Below are 21,910 nucleotides of genomic sequence, written 5' to 3'. Positions count from 1 at the left end.
GGTCTGTTAAATACAGCTCAGGTCTTAGGTGGCAATTGCTAGCATTGGCCTAACTCTGCTCCTAATGAAGTCATTTAGTTTCACCATTGATTGCAGTGGGAGCAACCACAGGCCAATACTAAATGCTTCTGAAAATCCCACCCTTAATCTGATAAACTGTTACAGGTAACCAAACAGGTTGGGAACCATTAGAAAAAGATTTGTAATGAGAAAAGTGAAAGTCTTAGGCCTTGGCCACCCTTGGGAATTCACAGCGCTACCACGGCAGCGCTGTGAAGCACGAGTGTAGTCGCGCCGCCAGTGCTGCGAGAGAGCTCTCGCAGCACTGTAAGTACTCCACCTCTCCGAGGGGAGTAGCTTGCAGTGCTGTGAGCGAGCGTGCAGTGCTGTGGGCTCTGATCACACTGAAACTTTACAGCGCTGCGCTCGGGGGGGCGGGGGGGCGTTTTCACACCCCTGAGCGCAGCAAGTTGCAGCGCTGTACAGCGCCAGTGTAGCCAAGGCCTTAGACTAGCATTTTCCAAAGTAGCCTCTAATTTTAGATGCCTCCATTTTTGGGTGTTAAACTTGTGACCAAGGCCTCATTTTCAGAAAAGGTGAGGTGTAGTGCTTCAAATTTCCATTGATTTCAGTGGGAGCTAGGTACCTAAATAGCTTTGAGAATCTAGGCTTGACTGCCTAGAAATCCAGTGTAAGTCAATAGGAGGTTCTCGTGTTCGGCACCTCTGGAAAATCAGGCCCAAGTTTTCTCAAATTGAGCATCCAAATTTGGAGGCTCATTTAAAAGAATGTGGCTGCAAAGGCCTTATCCAGCAACAGATTTGACTTTATTGTATGAACAGAAAAGGTTCAGGTCTTTTGATTAATGATATTACATTGAATAGCTTGACAACTTTGACAGAGAGTTGGGGGCTGCGGATAGGCCTCTGAGCCAGGAACTGCTGAGTTCCAATTCCAGTTCCTACACTGATGGCTCTGTGAACTTGAGTAGGTTGGTTAAAGTACTCTTTGTTTCCCTGTCATTAAAATGGAGATTATACTCCAATTTCAAAGGGTATGTATTAGGATTAATTTAGTGGTTGTAGAGTACCTTGCAACTCAGAAGTATTATATAAGGGCTAAATATTATGAATACTCCATGTTTTCTAACCTCAGCACATTTCCTTTACTAGTGTATGTTCTAATGTACACAAACAGCCTAATTCATTGTTGGTGTAACCCAATTGCAACTGCACCACAAACTTCAGATTACATTTGTTAAAAACTTCAAATGCTGGATTGTTCTGTTTTTTGTAAGAATGCAGAGGTGCACAGTAACAGCATGAGGCAAGAGCTCTATGAGATTGACAATATACAGTTTGATGTCATAGCTCAAGGCTACGCACAATGATGCTTACAATTTATGTTGCAGTGAGTATATATTCTTGGAGTTAATATTACATGAAGAAAATAAGGATTTTCCTCAGAGAAGAAATATAGGTAGCAAAGTAGGTTAACTGCACTGGCCTTTCACATTGGAGACCTAGATTCAAATTTTAGTCACAGGTGAAAATATTCGGCAGATCTCCTAGATTTCATTCATGCACATCACAGAATCACAACATGGTCAGATACAATTCATGGTTGGCTGTCTCTGCTTGAGAGGTCAGGAAAGGAATCAAAATGTCTGTTACAAGGAGAACAGAGATAGGAGGGAAAAGCTAGTACATACATGCTTGAACTAGGCCTGGCTCTAGCTGGTGGTGTAAGCCAATCGTTTTTGAGAACTAAAGTAATTTACAACTTAAAAATAGAACTGCAAATAATAAAGTGACAAATTTACTGTGTTTTCAGAAAAAAAAAAAAAAAGTTACACACAGCAGTGTATTATGGGCAAACGGCCCAGATCCTTGAAAACCATGCTCCATTCCACATGCTTGCAATCAGGAGTTAAAGTAAAAGGGAACACAATTCCCCAGCTGGTGCTAAAAGCAGAAGAGCATCTCTCTTTCTTCCTGGGTTACTGAATGAGGCACCAGCTTCTCTTTAGCTGATGAGGTGAGATGCAGCAGGAGAAGCTGGTGTGGTGACTTCCAAAGCAGTCAGTCTAGTGTCTTCTGCAGCACATGGATTTACAACAGATTTGGTGCCTGATTGTTGGAGTTTAACTCCTTGAATCTCAGTTGTGTGTGAGACAAGATCTGTCTAGCTGGCTAGGAAGGAGAGTAGTATATAATGCACTAGCTAACAACAAAGGAAGAGTCTCTTAGCTCCGGTGGTAAAAGACAGCTTTGTTTGTTTGTTTTTTGAGCTGAAAGATCAAGGGTCTAGACCTGGCTCCCATGTGGTGTATGTGATTTTTCCCAATAATTATCTGTTATTTCCAGTTCAGAGATTCATTGTTATATACTGCCTATTCATCGTCATTTCCCCACTCCTGGCTGAACTTTTATCTTTCTCCCAATACCAAGTCTTTGATCTTTCTTTCAAGTAGCCCAGCCAGCTTGAGTCCACTCCAGAAGGTAGCCAACAAGTAACAGTCAGCTGTGGACTGCATTACCACCACCACCTGCTATGCCATTGAATAACTGCTATGCCTGGGTCCACTCTCATCATGGGCCTGGATCCTAAAAATCCCTCCGTAAACCATTCCTTAATTCACATAAAAGTCTAGGAGACAATAATACATCTGGAAACTTGAACATAAAGCCTTCTCTTTTGCTTTGTAACTGTAGTACCATGTATAAGTATCTAAACCTTCAGCGATTTAGTCCTTAAAATTGAATAACTTTTAGTCTAGATGTCCATCATTGTAAATAATTTGCTCCTCAGGGAGTTTCAAATGTTATGGTTCACAGATCTCTAGCGTTGTCCACTAAAAAGTCCATCAATTATGGGAGCCGGATATGCAGTATTCTTAGATATCCCAAGCTGGGACGCTGACACTGTTGTGAGAACAAGCTGTATTGTCCAAGTCCTCCACCATCAGCCCATGGTGAGCAATACGCCCATTCCTCAGTGGAAATAACCCAATTCTCGGGAGGTTACTTTGTCCAGACTGGGAGGGTTGCACTGAATCACTAGGGCGTGCTTCAACAAAAATGCGGTTTCGTGCACCAAAAAGGAACCCACTATTGTTCCTCTCTGAATAAGTATCCTTGTGCTTGTTCTCCACATAGCAGAGTTGGACCTTGAAAGCCTCCTGAAACCCTCTTCGGAAGTTCTCATTGAAATACCCATAGATGATTGGGTTGATGCTGCTGTTGAAGAATGCCAGCCAATGGGCAAATGGAAAAATATAAACTGTGATCACGTTGAGCTGGTACTCAGTTAGGTTTCCATAATCTGTCAGCAGCATTAAAGTCCATAGGGGCAACCAGGAGAGAGTGAAGAACAATGCCACTATGATCAACATGTTGATAACCTTGACTTTCCTCTTGGAGACCCTCCTCCCCTCATTCTCCTCTGACTGGGAGCCTCCTATGGGTGCAGAGGACTTGAAAAGTTTGAAAGCGATACGTGCGTACATGATCACAATTAAGGTAAGAGGGGCCACGTAAATGTGAGAAAAGAGTACGGTTGTGTAGATCTTTCGCATTCCCTTGTCAGGCCATGCCTCCCAGCACGAGTAGAGTGGGTAGGAATTGTTGTACGCATCCACCATGAAATGATATTCATCCCTGGTGACTGTCAAGGTGACTGCAGAGGGGCACATGATTATCAAGGCCAAAACCCAAATGATAACTATAGTGATTAGGGCTTTCCTCAGAGTTAGTTTCTGTCTGAAGGGGTAAACAATGCAACGAAACCTATGAGAGGAAGAAAAAGAGGGTTGCTTTTAAGTTCTGCTGAGGTGCTTACGCTATGTACCAAGGGACATTTATAGAGGCCTTTTCTGACTTTTCATGCAGAAGATTGAGGTTTGAGTCCTCCCGTCCTGACCTCTGTCCCTATAAAGAGGTACATTCATACTGTAGCAAAATTGATTTCAAACCAGTAATTGTACAAAATGCAGTTTACTTGATGAGTCATTTTTTCTCATCATCAGACAGCCTGCATTGTGGAGCTAAATCACTGCACAATACAGAAGAGTGAGAAGTTTAGCAGAAGGATCTATAGTGATTAGGTCCCACAACACAGGCTGATGTCATAGTGTATGTGAATGTACTGATCTGGCCCACAAATAAACTCCTACTGAGTATTAAAGAGCAGGGCCATATCCACATGTCACTGTGAAGAAATATAAACCCAAGAAAAAACAAAGAAATTGCAGTCAAGTTGCTTTAGTGGAAAAAAACAAACCCAGCAATTCATGGTTCAATCTCTCCCTTCAACATTTTTTACAAGTGCAAACTGCTTATGGAATGTAACAAAAACAAAGATGCTGTAGAAAATGAAGTGATTTTTTAAACAAAAAGTTTGATGTTTTATTCCTTTACATGGTCTAAAACATCATGCAATGAAATGTTTTAAATGGGCATTGATGTTTTAGGAATCAGCACACTGAATATTAAACAAAGTGCTGAAGTTCCCTGTGCCCTCACCTAGAATCAGCGGTACATTTTCTATTACATGCATGATTTTTTAAAATATTTTAAGCAGCCTAGATCTGATTCTCCCTTACCTTGCCCATTGCACAGTCATTTATGACCATGTAAAGTGAATAATGAACATTGCTAAGTCAGAATTTTCCACTCACTCTGGTCTGGGCAGAAAGATGATGTAGCAAACGGTTACTGTAAGGATGTAATACGGGACGATCTCATGGTGTTCCTATGTCTGCTTTTTCATATAGGTGCCAATTTGAAAGAAGAGAACTGGAAGATTCTTCTAATTTTTGATTCTCGGAATCCTAGCTGACAAAGTGTGGTGACACTACAAGGTGACATCAATGTGTATTCCAACATTACCATGTGACATAATGTGATGATGGCAATTTGGAGGAAAAAAGCAAAAAACTCAGTGATGAGCATTTGGATTTTCCCATGTTCTGCAAAGATAGATCTCTCAATCAGGAAATTGGCTGGAAAAAGGAAAGATGATCTAGGTCATTCCTATCTAAATAAGAATGTTAGCAGATGGATTGTCTCTTCTCACCCAGACTAATGAAGAAGGGAAGGGCAAGAAAAATAGAAACTGTGATATTTTTCATCCTACCAACACAACATAATCTTGTGAGCATTCATTTGTCTGCTATGCTCGGAGGTATCTATGTTATAACACATTCTTTCCTCAACTGAATGGCCAATGTGATAACATGGTTCCTAAAAATGGTTATAAAATGGGTTTTTTTGCCCATATGTGAAATAAAGTGTCATAACAGACTCCCTTATCCATGGCAGACAACTGTTTGCACAAATTCTTTTTCTAGTGTAGACGAGCACACACTGACTGCACACATTGACCAGCAGAGGATACTATACCCTTTCACAGCAAGGCTACATAAAATCATAGAAGTGTTGGACTGGAAGGGATCTCAAGAGGTCATCTAGTCCAGTCCCCGGCACTGAATGCAGGACATGCCCACTAATGGATTCATTTGCAGAGAGCATTCAGCTGTGGCACAAGGAACCCATCCTCAGTATTTCCTACAACTGGTATCAGGGCATTTTAGATATTACCTTTCCAATGAGTATTGACACTAGGAGGAAAGGACTTGGCTTACTAACACAATGTAATGTCTATCCAGAAAAATTATGTTACAACATTTTTCAGATTGTATCTCAGACACCAAGGCCTGGACTGAAATACAATCATAGCTGTGTTGGGGAAATCATTTACCCACACAGCTGTGTCACAAACCTTTTGCAATGTGGCATGCTTTTGTTAGTGTGGATCAGACCTAACAGTCTTATAGTCACATTAAGGGAACATAAATGGTCTTTAGAACATAGTTAGCTAGAAGTTCAGGACACAGCTGTGCTATAATGGGTATCCTAAAATAACTGTAACTGCAGTGTAGCTGGGGCCAAAAATTGTAATTATAGGGAAGAACCTAGATGACCTCCACCCTTGTATTTTCTAAAGGAAGAGAGCTGAACATATCTAACTGAAACTCCTTGCTGGCTCTGTTTACCAAGTAAGTGTTCTTTGTCTCTTCAGCTAAACTAACACTATTGATAGATCAAGTCTTTTATGCATTGCCCACAACCTCTTTCATCCACCCACCTAAAGATCAAAGCAATGTAACATATTTTGTCTTACTTAATTTTGAACATGTTTAAACAGCTGGTTTGCTTTAATGGGTAACATTCTGTTGGGATGCTATTTGCCCTCCATCTGAGCTCTCAGAGAATAAAACATCTGCCACAGACAGAAGAATGTTTTTTGAGTCACAACATCAGTTTTCTGTTGCTGAGTCACAGATTTTGCTGCATTTAAAAAGAGAATCCATTTTATTTTAGCCGAGAGTATTATTGTGCCTTTTGTTAGCCACTCACTGGGAAATGTTAGTCTGAGTAATGAGCTATGTCAGAACTGTTTCTCAAACTCTCTCACACAGAGCTCTGAGTTACTCACTGGGAGTTATTTATACAGTTTCAGAGAAACTAGGAGGACAATCCATATGCTTTCTACCAATACCATTGAGAACTGAATTCCATACATATAGTGGAAGGAAGGCAGTTCACTTTCTATGATAAACTACAACCATTAAGTAGGCGTGGACCTCTTCGGTCCTAACATGTTACCACACTTTACATGGCTACCGTGATTAAATATGAATTTTTGCAATTTTTTAAAGGAATCCTATGTGTGCCCCATTTTCTCCTACGTGCTGTAGTGTTATCTAGGGGGTGGAAAGGGTGGTTTGCTCTCTGCAAAGACTCGGGTATGAATAGTTCCTAGCTGTCTGAGGTTTAGGCCCCATATCAATGGGGCCCTTTTGAGAAGACAATGGCAAATCCAATCACTGGGATATTGATATCTTTGATATCTAGCAACCAACAAACATGGATGGCACATCTCTCTGCAGGAAGCCAAGCAGTGTTTGACCTGCTGGAGAACAAAGGACTGGGGAGGTGCCAGGAGGGCAGTTAAGGGTTGACTGCTGGAGGAATCAAGGACACGTGTACTGGGATGAAGGGAGGTCAGAAGGATAGGACTTTGGATTCTGTGCTGCCCAGGAGGGACTCTGTTGTAACTTTCTTTTCTCTATGCTAATCAAGGACTTCCTTTGCTGTGTTCTGGTTGACTAATAAACTGTTCAATTTTATAATGCTGGCTGAGTGTCACTGCAAATACTGATGGAGGAGGTGCTCCCTAAGGATTGTACAAGTCTCCCTCAGGGGTCTTTCCCAGTTGGACTTGCTGCATGGAGCTCACAGTGTGAAGCAGGGGTGCTGAAAGACCAGAGGTCCAGGAGGTGGTGAAGCTGTGTGGCTCACCTTGGAGGACAAGTGAGGCACCTAGGGGGGCTGGCACACTGAAGGAGTCCTTCCAGAGACTGTTTCTTCCAAAGCTGGAGCAATAGCACCAATCCTGTGGATCTATGACAGTTACCTTTCTAGCTTCCTGGCTGCCCATTGCACACATCTTGGACTCACATGCCAATATATGGTAGGCCTGAATCTCTTCTTTCCTTTTTGTCTTCCTCTTCAATTTTCTCTCTCTCTCCACCATCACATACATTTTGTATTGTATCTGCAGGATCCCAAGGGAATGGGGTGAGGGACTGATGGAACACAAACAGCACTCAGCCTATATGCTCTGGAGGAGGAAAACAGTTACCATGAAGATGCAGTATCCTGCCACCAGATGGGACTCCCCAGAGAAACAGAACTGAAATGACCATAAACCTTACTCCGTTTTCTGCAGGCAAATGGCTAGAGCGAGAGTACTGCGGACACGTACCTTTCCACTGCAATGGCCACCAGAGTGAAAACTGAAGATGAGACAGACATCCCTTGCACCAATCCACTCATTTTACACATGATGTTGTCAAATGGCCAACCTGGAATTACATAGATAGCATTGTGGGGACACATTCATACCATAAACCCACTATGCAGAATAATCTGCATTCACCTAGGGTTGTGCAGAGCTGCCAACCTAAGTCTTGTGAAAAGGCTGATAAATTGCCTGTCATAAAACATGACTTTCAAGGATTTGTGATCTGTCTGATCTAAATTGCACTAAGCTGGCACTTGGCAGTTGAGTAATTTTCTTTTCTAAAAGAAAGAAATAAGAGTAAATCAAATTTGCTTCCACACAGTGTGGGTGACGCCTAATTCTCAAGCCGGAGGATACCCCATTTAACCCTCAGTTTCTATCATGCATTTTGGTCACAGTCTTTCTGACTGAGGTCTGGACAAAACCCCATAAACAATCAATGCTGCCACTAAATGCAGCCAGAGAACTGTGCAGTTTTCATAGCTATGAGAAATTTTACAGATGTTCAGCAGATATATTCCAAAGCCTATAAATGTACCAGTTTTAGCTTGATTTTTGCCTGCATTCAGCAATTTCCTCTAGCTGTACCCATTGGTTGTGTGATTACAAATCAATTTCTGAAGTGGTACTAGGCTGGCGGTACATCTGGTTTGTTATCACACTAACATGTCCTTTAGCAATGTAGTGACTTTTTAAAAAAGGTGTGGATCACCGTGGGCCAGCATGGGGTGAGGATGATACTAACCCATACTCCAGTCCATGACATTCTGAATAATTACATAATTCTTTAAAGCGCACCACATTCTTTCAAGACCTAATGAACAGCCAGACATAAATGACAAGTTTCAGAGTAACAGCCGTGTTAGTCTGTATCCGCAAAAAGAAGAACAGGAGTACTTGTGGCACCTTAGAGACTAACTAATTTATTAGAGCATAAGCTTTCGTGGACTAGTGGGCTGTAGTCCACGAAAGCTTATGCTCTAATAAATTAGTTAGTCTCTAAGGTGCCACAAGTACTCCTGTTCTTCTTTTTCCAGACATAAATATCATCCCTGGTCATCTCTTTTAGAATTGTATTGAATATTTCTAACACTAATAACCAGATTTCCATTTTTGTACAACATCTGCACAGGCACTCAGCTAATAGTCTAACTCAATATTTATTACAATGTGGTTCTTCTCTGAAACTTGACTTATTGTAGGGCTTTCTTTGTCTCCCTCACTTATTTCCAAGTCAAATGTGCTCAGTGTACAAATAAAAAAATATATTTTTCTAACTGCCAGCCCTGTAAATGGAACATGGGATATAAAAGCCAAGCTGGACTTTTTTGTCTTGTACTTGATAAGCAATAAAGGTTCTGCAATCAGAACTTAGTTAACAGTTCTGGTGATGATTCACATGATTATCGAGTTCCCTGAACCTTTGGTGAATCTGCAGGGTGCTCAGGAGTAAAAAGGAGAAAAATAAAATGTTAGTTGCCAAAGTCAGCAACTATGACTGAATAAATGCAGGGAGCAGATTGGCTGAGTAAGAAGGGTGACTTTTTTGCGTAGTCCATTGCCAGAGTAAGTTAGCACTTTAAGTACAAAATAACTATATAAATGCAATGTTAAGGTTACATATTTTGACACAAAAAAGTAAAGAAATGCAAAAATTAAAATTTTTTTTTGTTTACTCTGAGAAGTGGTTGTATAAAAATGACATATAAAGCACTTTGGGTGTTCAGAGTCAGACCTTAATGACAAAAATAAATGTGTTGCTTTTTCCTTCTGTTAGCATTGCAGATATAACACAGCTAAGGTGGCATGAACCTGATTCTATTCCATCTTGTGTAACCTCAACAGATTTGTTTGCAAGGTGATAGGGTTGTACAGAGGTAAGTAAGAGTATAATCTGAAGACATTAGAATTGCATAGGGCCTAACTTGGCCAGCAAGAACCTTAAGGTTATTACACTTGAGATTGAAAGAACCCAGTCTAAATATCAGACCCAGACTGAGTTTTTAGGACTAGCAGATAGAAAAACATCTTTTTACTTGTTAGTTGAGCACATTTGGTAATCACTGAGACGACAAGGATGGAACCCCACAACGTATTTTTACGGAATCGCTTTTCAAAGTAGAAAAAATGGTTGCCTACGTTTCGTAACTGTTGTCCTTTGAGATGTATTGCTCATTTCCAGGGCCGGCTCCAGGCACCAGCCCACCAAGCTAATACTTGGGGCAGCACCTGGAGGGGGGCAGCATGGTGTGGTGCTCCGGCTCTGGCCGCCGGGGAGAGTGGAGCCCAGGCCGGGCACTCCGCCCTCCCCCCGGCACTCTGGCTGCCCTCCCCCCCGGCACCCTCCCCTGCCACGTGGGGGCGGGGGGGGGGGAGGCGGCGGCCGGAGGCTTTTTTGCCTGGGGCGGCAAAAAAGACAGAACCGGCCCTGCTCATGTCCATTCCATTTTAGATGTGCGCGTTCCCACATGCACAGTTGTTAGAGATTTCTGCCTTAGTGGTATCTATAGGGCCGGCTGTGGCGCCCCCTGTAGTGGCGCTCCCATGTGGCGGTATATCAGGCACCACCGGCCGTGCGCCATCTCAGTTCCTTCTTGCTGGTAATTCCGACAGAGGGGTACGAGGACAGGAAATGGAATGGACATGAGCAACACATCTCGAAGAACAACAGTTATGAAAGGTAGGTAACCGTTTTTATTTCTTCGAGTGATTGCTTATGTCAATTCCATTCTAGGTGGGCTCAGAGTTCATAGCTTAGCAGCTTGCAGTACTGCCCTACCAAAGCCAGCATTGTCTCAGGCCTGCTGGGTCAGCGCATAGTGGGACATAAAGTTATGGACAGATGACCAGGTGGCTGCTCTGCAGATGTCCTGAATAGGCACCTGGGCCAGAAAAGCTGCGCCCTGGTAGAGTGGGTGGTGATGATCACCAGAGGTGGCACTTCCGCTTGGCCATAGCAGAAGTGAATGTAGGCCGTGATCCTGAGCAAAAACCGACCTGCCCTCGAACGGCAGGTGGAAGGACAAGATGGCCACTAGATGGACTTTGATGGATGAAAGGGACAAGTTCTGGAGCTTGAGATTCAGGAGTTAGTCCAGAATAAGCTGCAGAGATGCCCATTTGGGACGGACACCTTTGTCCACGATTCAGCAGGTGAACTGTTTGCACTTTGCCAAGTAAGTCACTCTGATGGAGGGCTTCCTACTTCCCAACAGGACGCGCTGAACCTCAGTCGAGCACCGCTGCTCCTGCGCATTTAGCCACACAGCAGCCAGGCCGTCAGATGTAGTGCCGCCAGGTTGGGGTGCAGGTTCTGGGACAACAGGTCCAACCTGACAGGTAGCTGGAACGGGGTTGCTACCGAGAGGTCCAGCAGGGTGCTGAACCAGTGTTGGCGTGGCCATGCTGGCGCTACGCGGATGATCCTTGCCTTGTCCTGTTTGATCTTCGCGAGGACCTTGGGCAGCAACGGCAGCAGAAGGAAGGCGTACATCAGAACCCCTGACCACGGGAGCAGAAAAGCATCGGACAGGGCTCCTCTCTCCATTCCCCCCTATCAAACAGAAGACGTGGCATTTCTTGTTCTTCCTGGACGTGAACAGGTCCACCTGGGGAGTTCCCCACCTGTGGAAGAGGGAAGTGACCACCTCTGGATGAAGGGACCACTCGTGGCGAGATGAGAACATCCTGCTGAGATGATCTGCCAACCCATTCTTGGGCCTCAGAAGATGAGTGGCTACGAGATGGATATTGTACTGTAGACAGAAGTCCCAGAGCTAGAGGGCTTCCTGGCAAAGGGTTGACGACCTGGCTCTGCCTTGCCTGTTGATATAGAAAACCGTGGTCATGTTGTCCGTCAGGACCTGGACCACTCTGTCTTGTATATGAGGTAGAAAGGCCTGGCAGGCCAGTCGAACCGCCCTGAGTTCCCTGATATTGATATGAAGGGAATGATCTTGACTGGACCAATGCCCTTGAGTGTTGAGATCGCCGAGGTGGGCTCCCCAGCCCAGGTCTGAGGCGTCGGAGACAAAGGTCATCGACGAGGATGGGGACATGAAGGGAGCACCTTCCAACACCGACGCGGGATCCTGACACCATACAAGGGACGGATACCGTTAAGGCAGAAATCTCCGACAGCTGTGCACATGAGTGCGCGCACATCTAAAATGGAATTGACATGAGCAAGCACTCGAAGAAGAACCATACTTTAAGGTTCTCATACTAACATTAACTGATCCACATTGAAGAAACAGGATCATACTATGATCTTGACGTAATGGAATTGCATTTGTTTACACCAGCATGGAATTTGGCCTTATATATATATATATATATATATTTAACAGTCTAAACTGTAATCAAAGTATTTTATACGTTGAATATATAAATAGGGTAATATTCCTATAAGAACCTGAGCTTTGGCATTCCCTGTTACCTTCACCTTGCACTAGCACATTTGTTTTCATTTCACTTTCTGTGACAAAGAGTTGGTTCAATTTCCAATCTGATTCTCACTCCCTGCGTAAACAAGATCTGGGATTGCTGTAGTACTGAGGTAGTCCCCTCAGGCCCAGGGGAAAGGTAGTATCTTGCATCTTCTCTGCAGGAACCCCACTGCCTAATTTTAGAAAAGGTTTCACTATTGGGATCTATAAGGAATGCTGTCCAGTTGCCCAAGAGTGGCAAACCCAATATTCAAGGTGGGATGGTATAGAGTGGGAGAAATAGAGAGACCTTTAGGGGCCCTCCCCAAGGGAGTGAAGGATTCCCATGGGAGAAACTCGAGAAGACTGCTTGTTATTCTTGTGATGAATGTGGCCTATTATCAATGTTGGATACTTCAGTTTCCTCTCTATAGATTACCAACAACTTTGACACCTAATGGCACCCCAGTTTGCATGGCTACAGCACAGAAGACAAGTCCTGGGCATGCATTATTTCCGGTCTGTAGAAAGGTAAAAGAATCGGCAACCAACTCAGCTTTGACTGCACTGTGCATTCCAAATCTCTAAAACTTCACAGTCAATTTCTAAGCATATATTGTTTGGTGTTTAATAATTTACTAGAAATTGTTCCGGAAGTCAGGCTGGAAAGAATGAAATGAGAAGCTACCCTCAAAACTTTCATGAACAGAAGAAAAAGTGTTAATTTCCATCTTCAACATAGCACCCATCTGCATTGGTGCTTCTGTGGGATAGCTTGTGGAAAGAGTTGAGGAGGAACAAGATTGCCTTAGCATAAATTTTACGGTCTTGTTTCACTGTTTGCTGCATTTCAGGACCAGGAAGCTAGTTCTGTATTACAATGCAAACCCTATCCCAATGGTCCTATGTGAGGTCATTGCTTACCTAAGCATTTCTGACATGCTACTAAACAACTTGTTGCCATAATTATATGCTCTGCTGGGAGTTATATTGATTAATTCACCTGACATTTGTGGAAAAACATTTAGTGCATTTCCATTTACAGTCAGCAGTCTGTCATAGGTAGACGGTACATTCTAGCTTTTCTATAGCACATATCCTCTTAATTTTTGGGTTAGATGGAACCAAACAAATTACTTGTTAAGCAGCTATAATCTATTTTAATTTCATAGGGGGTAGTGACCCTTCTGCAGTGTATTTGGAAATAGAGGAGCATTATTACTGAACTATGTGCGGTGAGATGTGGGATGCAGAGAAGCAGCAAGAAACAATAACCTGTTATATTGTACTCCATTTATGTGTGTTGCTATAACAAATGTGTAGGCTATAACAAATCCTATTAATTACCATGAATAATGTGATTGCTCTGTTCCATTCACACTGTGAAAAATAAGCCAACCCCTGTGATAATTTAGGCTGAGAGAGGGGAGAGAAGTTTTAGCCTATTAGTTATCTAAAATGTCACACACTGCAAATGAAGCCATACAAAGATAATATTTCTACAATACAGTGAAAAAAGGAGGTTTATGTAGACACGAGACCAAATTCAGTGAAGTTACACCAGGGATGAAATTGGGCCATGCTCTTTATAGTCCACAATTTATAAGAAAACAAGAAAAAATATCCCGATCTTTAAAAAAATCTCATTCTTTGTTGAGTCACCCTGTGTGACACTGCTTCCCATATTTTTCATAGTACTATTATGATATGATTGTGTCATAGTCATAATGTATTTGATGCCAGATAAGTCATATGAGGTATCATTGGAAAGTTATGATTTACTGAATATGATTATTCTATTTGTATGGAAGTATCATTTTTGTATCTAAAGTTAGGAATATTGAATACATCTGTACTATAAAAGTGTTTGCACTTGGGGAATGGCCACCAGACAGAATGCAATCAGTATGGCTGGCTAGCTGGGGACAAGTCAATGGATCATGAGGGAGAACAATCGGTTTTTGAAGATGCTAAATCTCCCACCTTCCTGAGAAGCTTTCCTGGGATGCTATAAACCGCCTCTGATTCATGGCTGCTTTGACACTCCAGGGTCATGTGTTCAAGTCACCTGGTACTGGACTCCATGATAGACCACCAGTATTTTTCCACTGAGGGATGGGAGGGAATCACACTGAAAGGCAAAGGATTCCCTCCATATGTAAATCCTATATACAGCAGGGGAGTGAGTTAATCAGGGTTTGCTCTTCACTGAATCCCCACCCAGGATGACTGCTGTGAACATCTAAGGGCTTGTCTACACTGCCAATTGAACGACAAAACTTTTGTCATTCACAGATGTTTAAGAAAGCCCCTCCCTCCCCCGAAAGACAAAAGTTTTGCCGTGGCAAGTGGCAGAGTAAACGGCTCGTTGTCAGCAGGAGTGCTCTCCTGTTGACAACGTGAACCCCGCTCCGCTCGTAGGGGGTGGAAGAATTTTGTTGGCAAAAGTGCCAACAAACAGCGTTTACACTGTCCAACTTTTAGCGACACAGCCATGTCGCTAAAAGCTGTGTAGTGTAGACAAAGCCTAAGAAACAAAGACAAAGTTGGGGAGAAGGATTGAGCCCAGGCTGGGAAGGAGTCTGACCTGTGAAAGAACTACCTGTAGTTTTAGGCTGCAAGCCAGGGTGGGAAAAAAATCAATGGCTTAAAAAAAATTGAATTTATTTTTAATTTAAATCGGATTTTTTTGATAAAATGCTTTTTGAGGAAAAAACCTATTTAAAGATAGTTTTAATTAAGATACATTATAGCTCAAAGATATCTCATCATGGAATAGGGATTATAAATTCTAATTCTATAGTATGAGACAATATATTCATGTAATGTTTAAGAAAAGTTTTGTAAATGAGTTCCAATAGTCCATAGAGTAGGGACCCAATCTTATGGGGTTCCAGGGGCTTCTGTATAGACTATTTAGGTTAATCTTTTTATCTACCCAATGGGATTCAGTGCCCAGTCTAGAAGATACCATCAGAGATGCTTATTTTTGCAGTTCTCAAACTGTGGATTTGTGTCTCCAGAGGTAACATGCTTGTTAATAGCAAAAATGTTTTTAAATAAATAAATAATATATAGAGGTAAGAAATAACAGACCTCAACCCTGTTGTCTCTCTGCAAATTTGTGTACACAGAGTCAATCCCTTACCTCTCTCTAAAAGTGCAAAGTTTCAAAAAGTTCAATGAATAGAAGATTGTTGGGGGAGGAATAGATCTGGACAAGAAGACGACGTCTGGAAATAAATGTGAGAAGGCGGGGACAGGCAGTAGAAACAAAAGTGAAACTGTTTGAGCTGCTTATTCCAGAAGTCTTGAGGTCTTTCTGAGTGTAGCCTTCATTGATTTGAGATCTACCATGCCATTCTCTCACTAGAAGGGAAAACCTATAATGGCAGCAGGCCATAAAAGAGACCCAGTTTGGGAATAAGAACCATTCAAGAAATATATGTTTGCTGCTGATGTTTTAAAGAAAGTTACACCAGTGAACTGGTGGAAGTCACTTAAGCACTTGGATTCAGAGACTATTGAAGTGATAATCTCACTTTTAACAGCAGTAGCTTCTGCTGGTGTAGAAAGAATATTTTCTTCCTTTGGACTAATTCATTCCAAATTGAGAAATCATTTGGGACCTGAAAAAGCAGGAAATCTTGTTTTTCTTTTTCAGACTATGAACAAACAGGAAAATGAGGGTGAAGACGACTGAGTTAGCTGCAGAAGCCAATATTTTAAGTTTCTCATGTTGACCTGGCAAACATAATCCATTAAATTTTTTTGTAAAAATATTTCAATTATCTATTTTAGTTAAAAACAATTTTAACAAAAACAAACTTGATTTTAAAAAATTGAATGTGTAACAAAATTGAAAAATTCATATGCTTGTTTTGTTAAAATATTGTATGTTTGCTGTTGAAGAAAAAAAATCCAGAATACATAACGTTGTTGTTTTAGTTAAATAAAACAATTTAAATGTCTGTCTGGTGATGTTCTCCTCCTAATACAGCATGGCAAGAAAATCCTCCAAATATTAATGATTAACCTATTGAATTGGAGATAGTTCACCTCCCAATGACTTCATAAATATCTGCTTCAATTACCTTTGGTAAATGAAATAACCAAACAATCATTCATTTTCTGATATAGCTGTAAAACTAATCTGAAAAGTTTTCAAAATAAATCACTTAAAAAATGTATAGTGTGTACAATGAAACCTACATTGATCTCTGAGTTGTGAAGAATATGTATTAAGGTTATAGCAACCAACAAGAATGCACTTTTATTTAGAAATCCATGATTAAATCGAGTCTTCCTGACTAGTGATTTAAATCAATGTGATTTATGTGGATTTTGATCTAAATCAAATCCACTCCGCTGCAAGCAAGAGCAGCTTGCCTTCAAGAACCTCTGAAATCTGCCTAGAACAAGATTTAGGGTGAGAAATTACCACTTATAACCAGTTTCTTTAGTATTGTGAAAGTAGAATGAATTATATTGTAGAAGTAGAATGAATTAAAGAAATGCTGTATGTTCCTTTTAGCAGGAATGAGGAATGTTGAGATAAAGTTGTCAGGAAGAGGAACATTAAGGTATTGAACAATGGGTCCACTTAAGCTGATGGTGGGACATTAACAGGAGATTGGTGAGAGTTAATAAGGACTTGAGATATGTGTCTAGCCCAAGGTAAACTTATCAGTTCTGCTCCCTTTGTAATCTTGTTAATTTCGCGCCCTTTTATCTGTATAAATAAGGTGGTTTGAGCCTTGTATGGCACTCACATTTTCTGGGTGTATTAGCAGAACGCTTTTGAGAGGTAAACTCCTGCCTTTGACTGGCCAACGATGCCAGCCTTCATTGCCCACTAGTTACATTTTCAAACAAGCACTTTGTGCTTTCCCTCATGCTGCACTTCACGCTTGAGAGGAGCTCCACTTAAACATCCACAAAGCTACGTCATTATCTCTCCTTAAATCTCCTTTGGTGTGCTGCCTACAAAAAACTTGACAGATGTAGACCACAGATACCATTCCCTATGATGCTGACCAATACTGTCTCATGGTTTCTTTATACTCCCTTGTCCATCTGTTCTCTCTTGTCTGACATTTAGATTGTAAGCTCTTTGGGGCAGGAACTGTCTTTTTTCGATGTTTGTAGAGTGCGTAGCGCAATGGGGGTCCATGACTGGGGCTTCTAGGTATTATGGTAATATAAAGAATAAAGAAAAAAACTCAATATCCAGTACAGTGTGACCCAGAAGAGATAGAGGAAATTTTAATGTCCTTTCCCCACCAAGAGAGCTGCCCAGCATTATTAAAAAGCTCAGATGAGTGCATCAGCTTTTTCTCTGTTTTAAATCCGGCTCTCACGCACTGAACTGCAGCCAACATCTTTGTGTCTGACCTCCTAAAACTAGACAGCGTTCTCTTCGGAGTCTGGTCAGAAGGATCAGAGGCTGTTGAGCAATTCTGTAGCTTCCTTCCTTTCCATAAACTATCCACTATGGCTTACTGCACTACGGTGTTGTCTGTTATATAGTGCAAACTACCTCTTCAGTAAATGAATAACCACTATATAAGTATTACAGGGTTTATATCTTTATAGTATGTACCCATTAGAGGGTGATGTTCTCTAACACATTTGACAAAGTTTGGCATTCCGTACAAGAGGGAGCAGTGGTACATGTATACACTAGCCATGACATTAAAGACTGAGAGTCTCTATTTGCTTATAGGGCTAGAAACTGGGAATTGGGCCCACGTTTCCCACCTGACAGTTCACAGAACTAATTACTAAACCACAAGGGAGATAGGTGTTTATATTTAGTATTAGATTTTCTATTGAACTTTTTATTTTACTGTGGTTTCAAACTGGAATTGCAGCAGGGTATTAAATGTGCTTATGTTAATTATTAAATTGTAGTGTCTAGCATACCTGGTAGTTAAACTATTTCACTGCAAGTTTTCTGTCCTATTAACATTCAGCCAGTCAGTCAGTGGAGAAGATGGTAGAACAAGCTGAGAAACACAATATACCATATGATATAGAGGAAATTATATAGTGTACAGGACATGAGGAAAAAACTATTTGATACCTTTTCCCAGACACAAATATTGGAATATTTAGGTACAGGTATACTCTGAAAAGGCCCCGCCGCTGAATTGCCGCCGAAAGGGCCGGATGTGCCGCCCCCCTCTTCATTGGCCGCCCCAGGCACCTGCTTGCTAGGCTGGTGCCTGGAGCCGGCCCTGATCACCCCACTGGCACATTTTAACCCTCTGTAATGAAAGCTGAGTTGAGTATTGTGTTGATGATACTAAACATGAAGCAGAATATACTGCAGCTGAATTGGTTCTGCCGTGCTAACAGGAGTAAAAGATGTTGCTTGACAATAAGTGAGAATATATTGTGTGCTTGGAAAACTCACAGAGAACAGATGGAGTAAAAAAAAGTGATGTTTTTACATATGCTAGTCATTTTCCTAACCAAACTGGCCCTTTAAAATAAAGTTAGTTAGTTTATACCCTCTCCATTCCTATTTTAAACACCACTGTAATGCTAGTTTCCTTTTGTACTGGGGACCAGCAAATAGAACAAGAGTATCAAAAGGGTACGACATGAAGAAGAAAGGAGTAAGGAAGCAGTCATAAGTTCCACAGAGGATTCAGAGAGCTGCTAGGAGGGTTGGGGAGAGGGGCCCTCCAAAAGCTGGGAGATCCTCAGTAACAGGGTGACCTAAAGGTGTGTCAGAGAAGTAGGGGAAACACTAGGAAAGTTTGCATATAAAGTCAAAGAAGCTGTAAGTGGGTCAAAAAGCAACAGCAAGAGGAATGGGGGAAGTAGAGAATATTAATGTTATTTTGTCTCTTTCTTGCGTCCAAGATAATGGTCTAATCCCATTCTTGGTCAGCTTCCTTATTCATTTAAATTGCTGCTATGTGCTGGGTTCCCAACATCTCTTCTAATTGGGATCCCAGGGCAAACAAGCCTGGTTTGATTTATCTTTCCCTAACAATGTTGCACTCCTACAGTTGAGTGTCCTAAGCCTGTACGAAATCATCTCTAATAAATCCAGTGCATTTAACTTGTGAGTTTGATCAGATCTTCTTGCTACCGAATGTCTGGTTAGAAGACTGCAATTACATGAGGCTGGTTTTATTTTTGCTGTAATCAGTGACTCTAGATGAAAGTTTCATGGATCATATAAGACATTTAAGTAGATGGAGGAAAAAATAGCTGGTTGCACTGAGTTTGAAACACATAAAAGTAAAAAACAACAACACTGACAAATTCTTCTAATTAATTCACGAGCTTTTTTTCAAGTCACCATGGTACATGACAAGAGCTCCAGTGGAAGAGGGTTGTTGTAACAAGAGAGATTAAGAGCACCACAGCCTCCTGTCATGCTTATTTCAGATATCCTATCATATATTTTGCCCTTCAGAAATGTTTGTGATGATGGGGAAGAAAAGAAAAGCAAATTGATGCTTTCTTCTGTCTTCTGAAAGCTACTTGCTGCAGAGAAACACAGCCAACCAAATCTACACTCAAGACTACAGCCCACAAAAGAAAAAAGTATCAAAGGGAGAGGGAGGCAAATCAGCGTTTAGGAATTAATTGAATTGCTGTGCTAATAAATGTTTTCTGTCAATCAGGCTGTCTGGTATTTGTATGTTAACGGCACTCAGTGCTCATGATTACAGTGTGCCATCCCATGCCATTCACTGGAAGATGGCTTCCCTGTTGAATAAATGCAGTTATTTTCCCCCCTTTGGTTTTTGTGAATTTAGTAGCTGTGAAAGGTGGAGATTGCAGTCTGCTATTTACTCACGAAACAGGTCGAGTGACAGTGACAACTAGCTTCCCTCCATGTGCCTCTTCTCTGATCTTGAGGAACTTTCTTTAGGAAAGAAGGGAATTTATTCTTCAAGCCTAATCAGTCTTTGGTCTCTCTGCTGAGATTACCACAAGAGTGCCAACGGGTGCCAAGTATGGCTATTGTTTTATCATGTGGCTACTTGCCCACACAAACTGGACTGAAACCATCAACTTCTGGACCTGCTCTGCTGTACTCTTTCAGTTCTGATATAGTTTCACACATTTACATTGCCAAGGAAATCTTTCCAATCTTTGAGGGATGAGAAAGAAGATACTGCCAAAGGCAGGGAGACTGCCATGCAGTGGATCTGAATTACTAATATCTTAAGCCCCAATTTCAGGAAATCCACCGTGGTGTTTCACTGGCCCCCATGGGAGAGGGGGGAGAGGGAGTTCTCTCCACCATCATGCTCCTGGTATTGTTTCTGAGGCAGCTTATGTTAGGTGATCTGCAAATGATACTGGAATTAGGAAATAAACTGGTATGTTCTTGATGTGGCTGACAGGTGTTGGAGTAAGGATGGGAAGAAGGGGAAATCCAAAAGAGAAAAACTGGATCTCTCATTGGATCTTCACAGCATTTAAAATTCCACTGCATCCTGCTGCTTCTGCCTTTTGCCAATGATATTCTGGGTTCAGCAAATCTTTACGGCATCAGAGTTGCCCACTGGGTTATAATTTGTTTGTATCCATGATCTCCTGAAAGTTAGCAATATATAATTCATCCAGAAATGGTCAGCTACAAAATAAAAGATAAAGAAGCGAAAATACAGATACGTCCCCCTTCTCTCCCCCACCCCCCAAATATGTGGGAGAGAAGGCCCACATTTGCCACTGACATCTGCCCTAGAAGGTCCTGCTGTTTTGTCTCTTTAAGAGTTGGTATAACTCAGCCTTCTTGTGTAGGAAATAGATATTTGCGCAGAGTTTCTACATTACTGGCTTGATTCCCTGTAATGTCACAAACTGTAGAAAGTGGGAAGGGATTTCTGACTTCAAATTGCTCAAAAGAGATATAGGTAAATCAATGTTGCCAAGTCTTGTGCTACTTGATGCTTTCATTAAAGCCCCAGCTTCTAGAGTTATATAATATGTGAGCATCTCAGGTTTTTTTTAAAACAAGTGTCTAGTCCTCATGGTTACAGAGAAGAACTTGAACACATGACTACAGTGTAACCCAAAGGCTCAAAAGCCAAAATGCAAATAAAAAGAACCCCCATTTAAAAAAAAATCTCATGATTTTTAAGCCCATTTTGTGATTTTTTCGGGGCCTGTCTTATTACTTTTGAATGCTTGGGGTTGGCGGTACTGAATTTGGTATCCTACCTTTCCATTTAAATCTTTAGATTACAGGAAAGAAGCAGCTATCATATAGTGAACAAAACCGAGAGGCCAGGCACAGTAGAGGAACAGTGTGCTGGATGTTTGGTGGGGGAAGAGAAGAGACGTAGGTGAGCTGGAGCAGGGGAAATGGTTGCACAGGCAGATATTGTGAGCCAGCTCTGTGAAAAAAAGATCTTCAGGCTGTTTTTGACATGCCACCTTTCAATGGCCTGGAGTTATGAATGTATCTGCTACAGTGCACAAATGTTGGGGCCTGTATGTCTTCATTAGAATGATGTAGACTTGGCAGGGAATGAGCAGGAAGAGCTTGGGGATTCTTACTCTGCTGCTGTTCATACAGTCTGTGAAATGGGACTAAAGGGAGAACATCAGTTTACAGAGTTGCTGGTCCATTAACCCTC

At 41.7% G+C, this 21,910-nt stretch overlaps 1 protein-coding gene and 1 long non-coding RNA gene across 2 annotated transcripts in view; one reads left to right on the top strand and one right to left on the bottom strand.

Annotated features, from left to right (window-relative positions):
• Positions 1–418: 418 nt before the first annotated feature.
• NPFFR1 (neuropeptide FF receptor 1) overlaps positions 419–21,910 on the bottom strand; it is a 35,340-nt gene continuing 13,848 nt past the window's right edge. The window contains exons 3-4 of the mRNA XM_054036165.1: positions 7,831–7,930; positions 419–3,788 (exon numbers count right to left, since the gene is read on the bottom strand). Coding sequence (XP_053892140.1) covers positions 2,897–3,788; positions 7,831–7,930 — 992 coding nt within the window. The 3' untranslated portion in view covers positions 419–2,896. The remainder of the gene's footprint in view (positions 3,789–7,830; positions 7,931–21,910) is intronic.
• Positions 3,433–7,784, top strand: LOC128841274 (uncharacterized). Its single transcript, XR_008445791.1, has 3 exons — positions 3,433–3,521; positions 4,775–7,536; positions 7,627–7,784. It is a non-coding gene; the product is annotated as an uncharacterized LOC128841274 (long non-coding RNA).

The sequence above is a fragment of the Malaclemys terrapin genome, chromosome 7, assembly GCF_027887155.1.
Source record: "Malaclemys terrapin pileata isolate rMalTer1 chromosome 7, rMalTer1.hap1, whole genome shotgun sequence".
NCBI lineage: Eukaryota > Metazoa > Chordata > Testudines > Emydidae > Malaclemys > Malaclemys terrapin.
The sequence above is the reverse complement of the archived record's forward strand: the minus strand, read 5'-3'. Positions and strand labels throughout refer to the sequence as shown.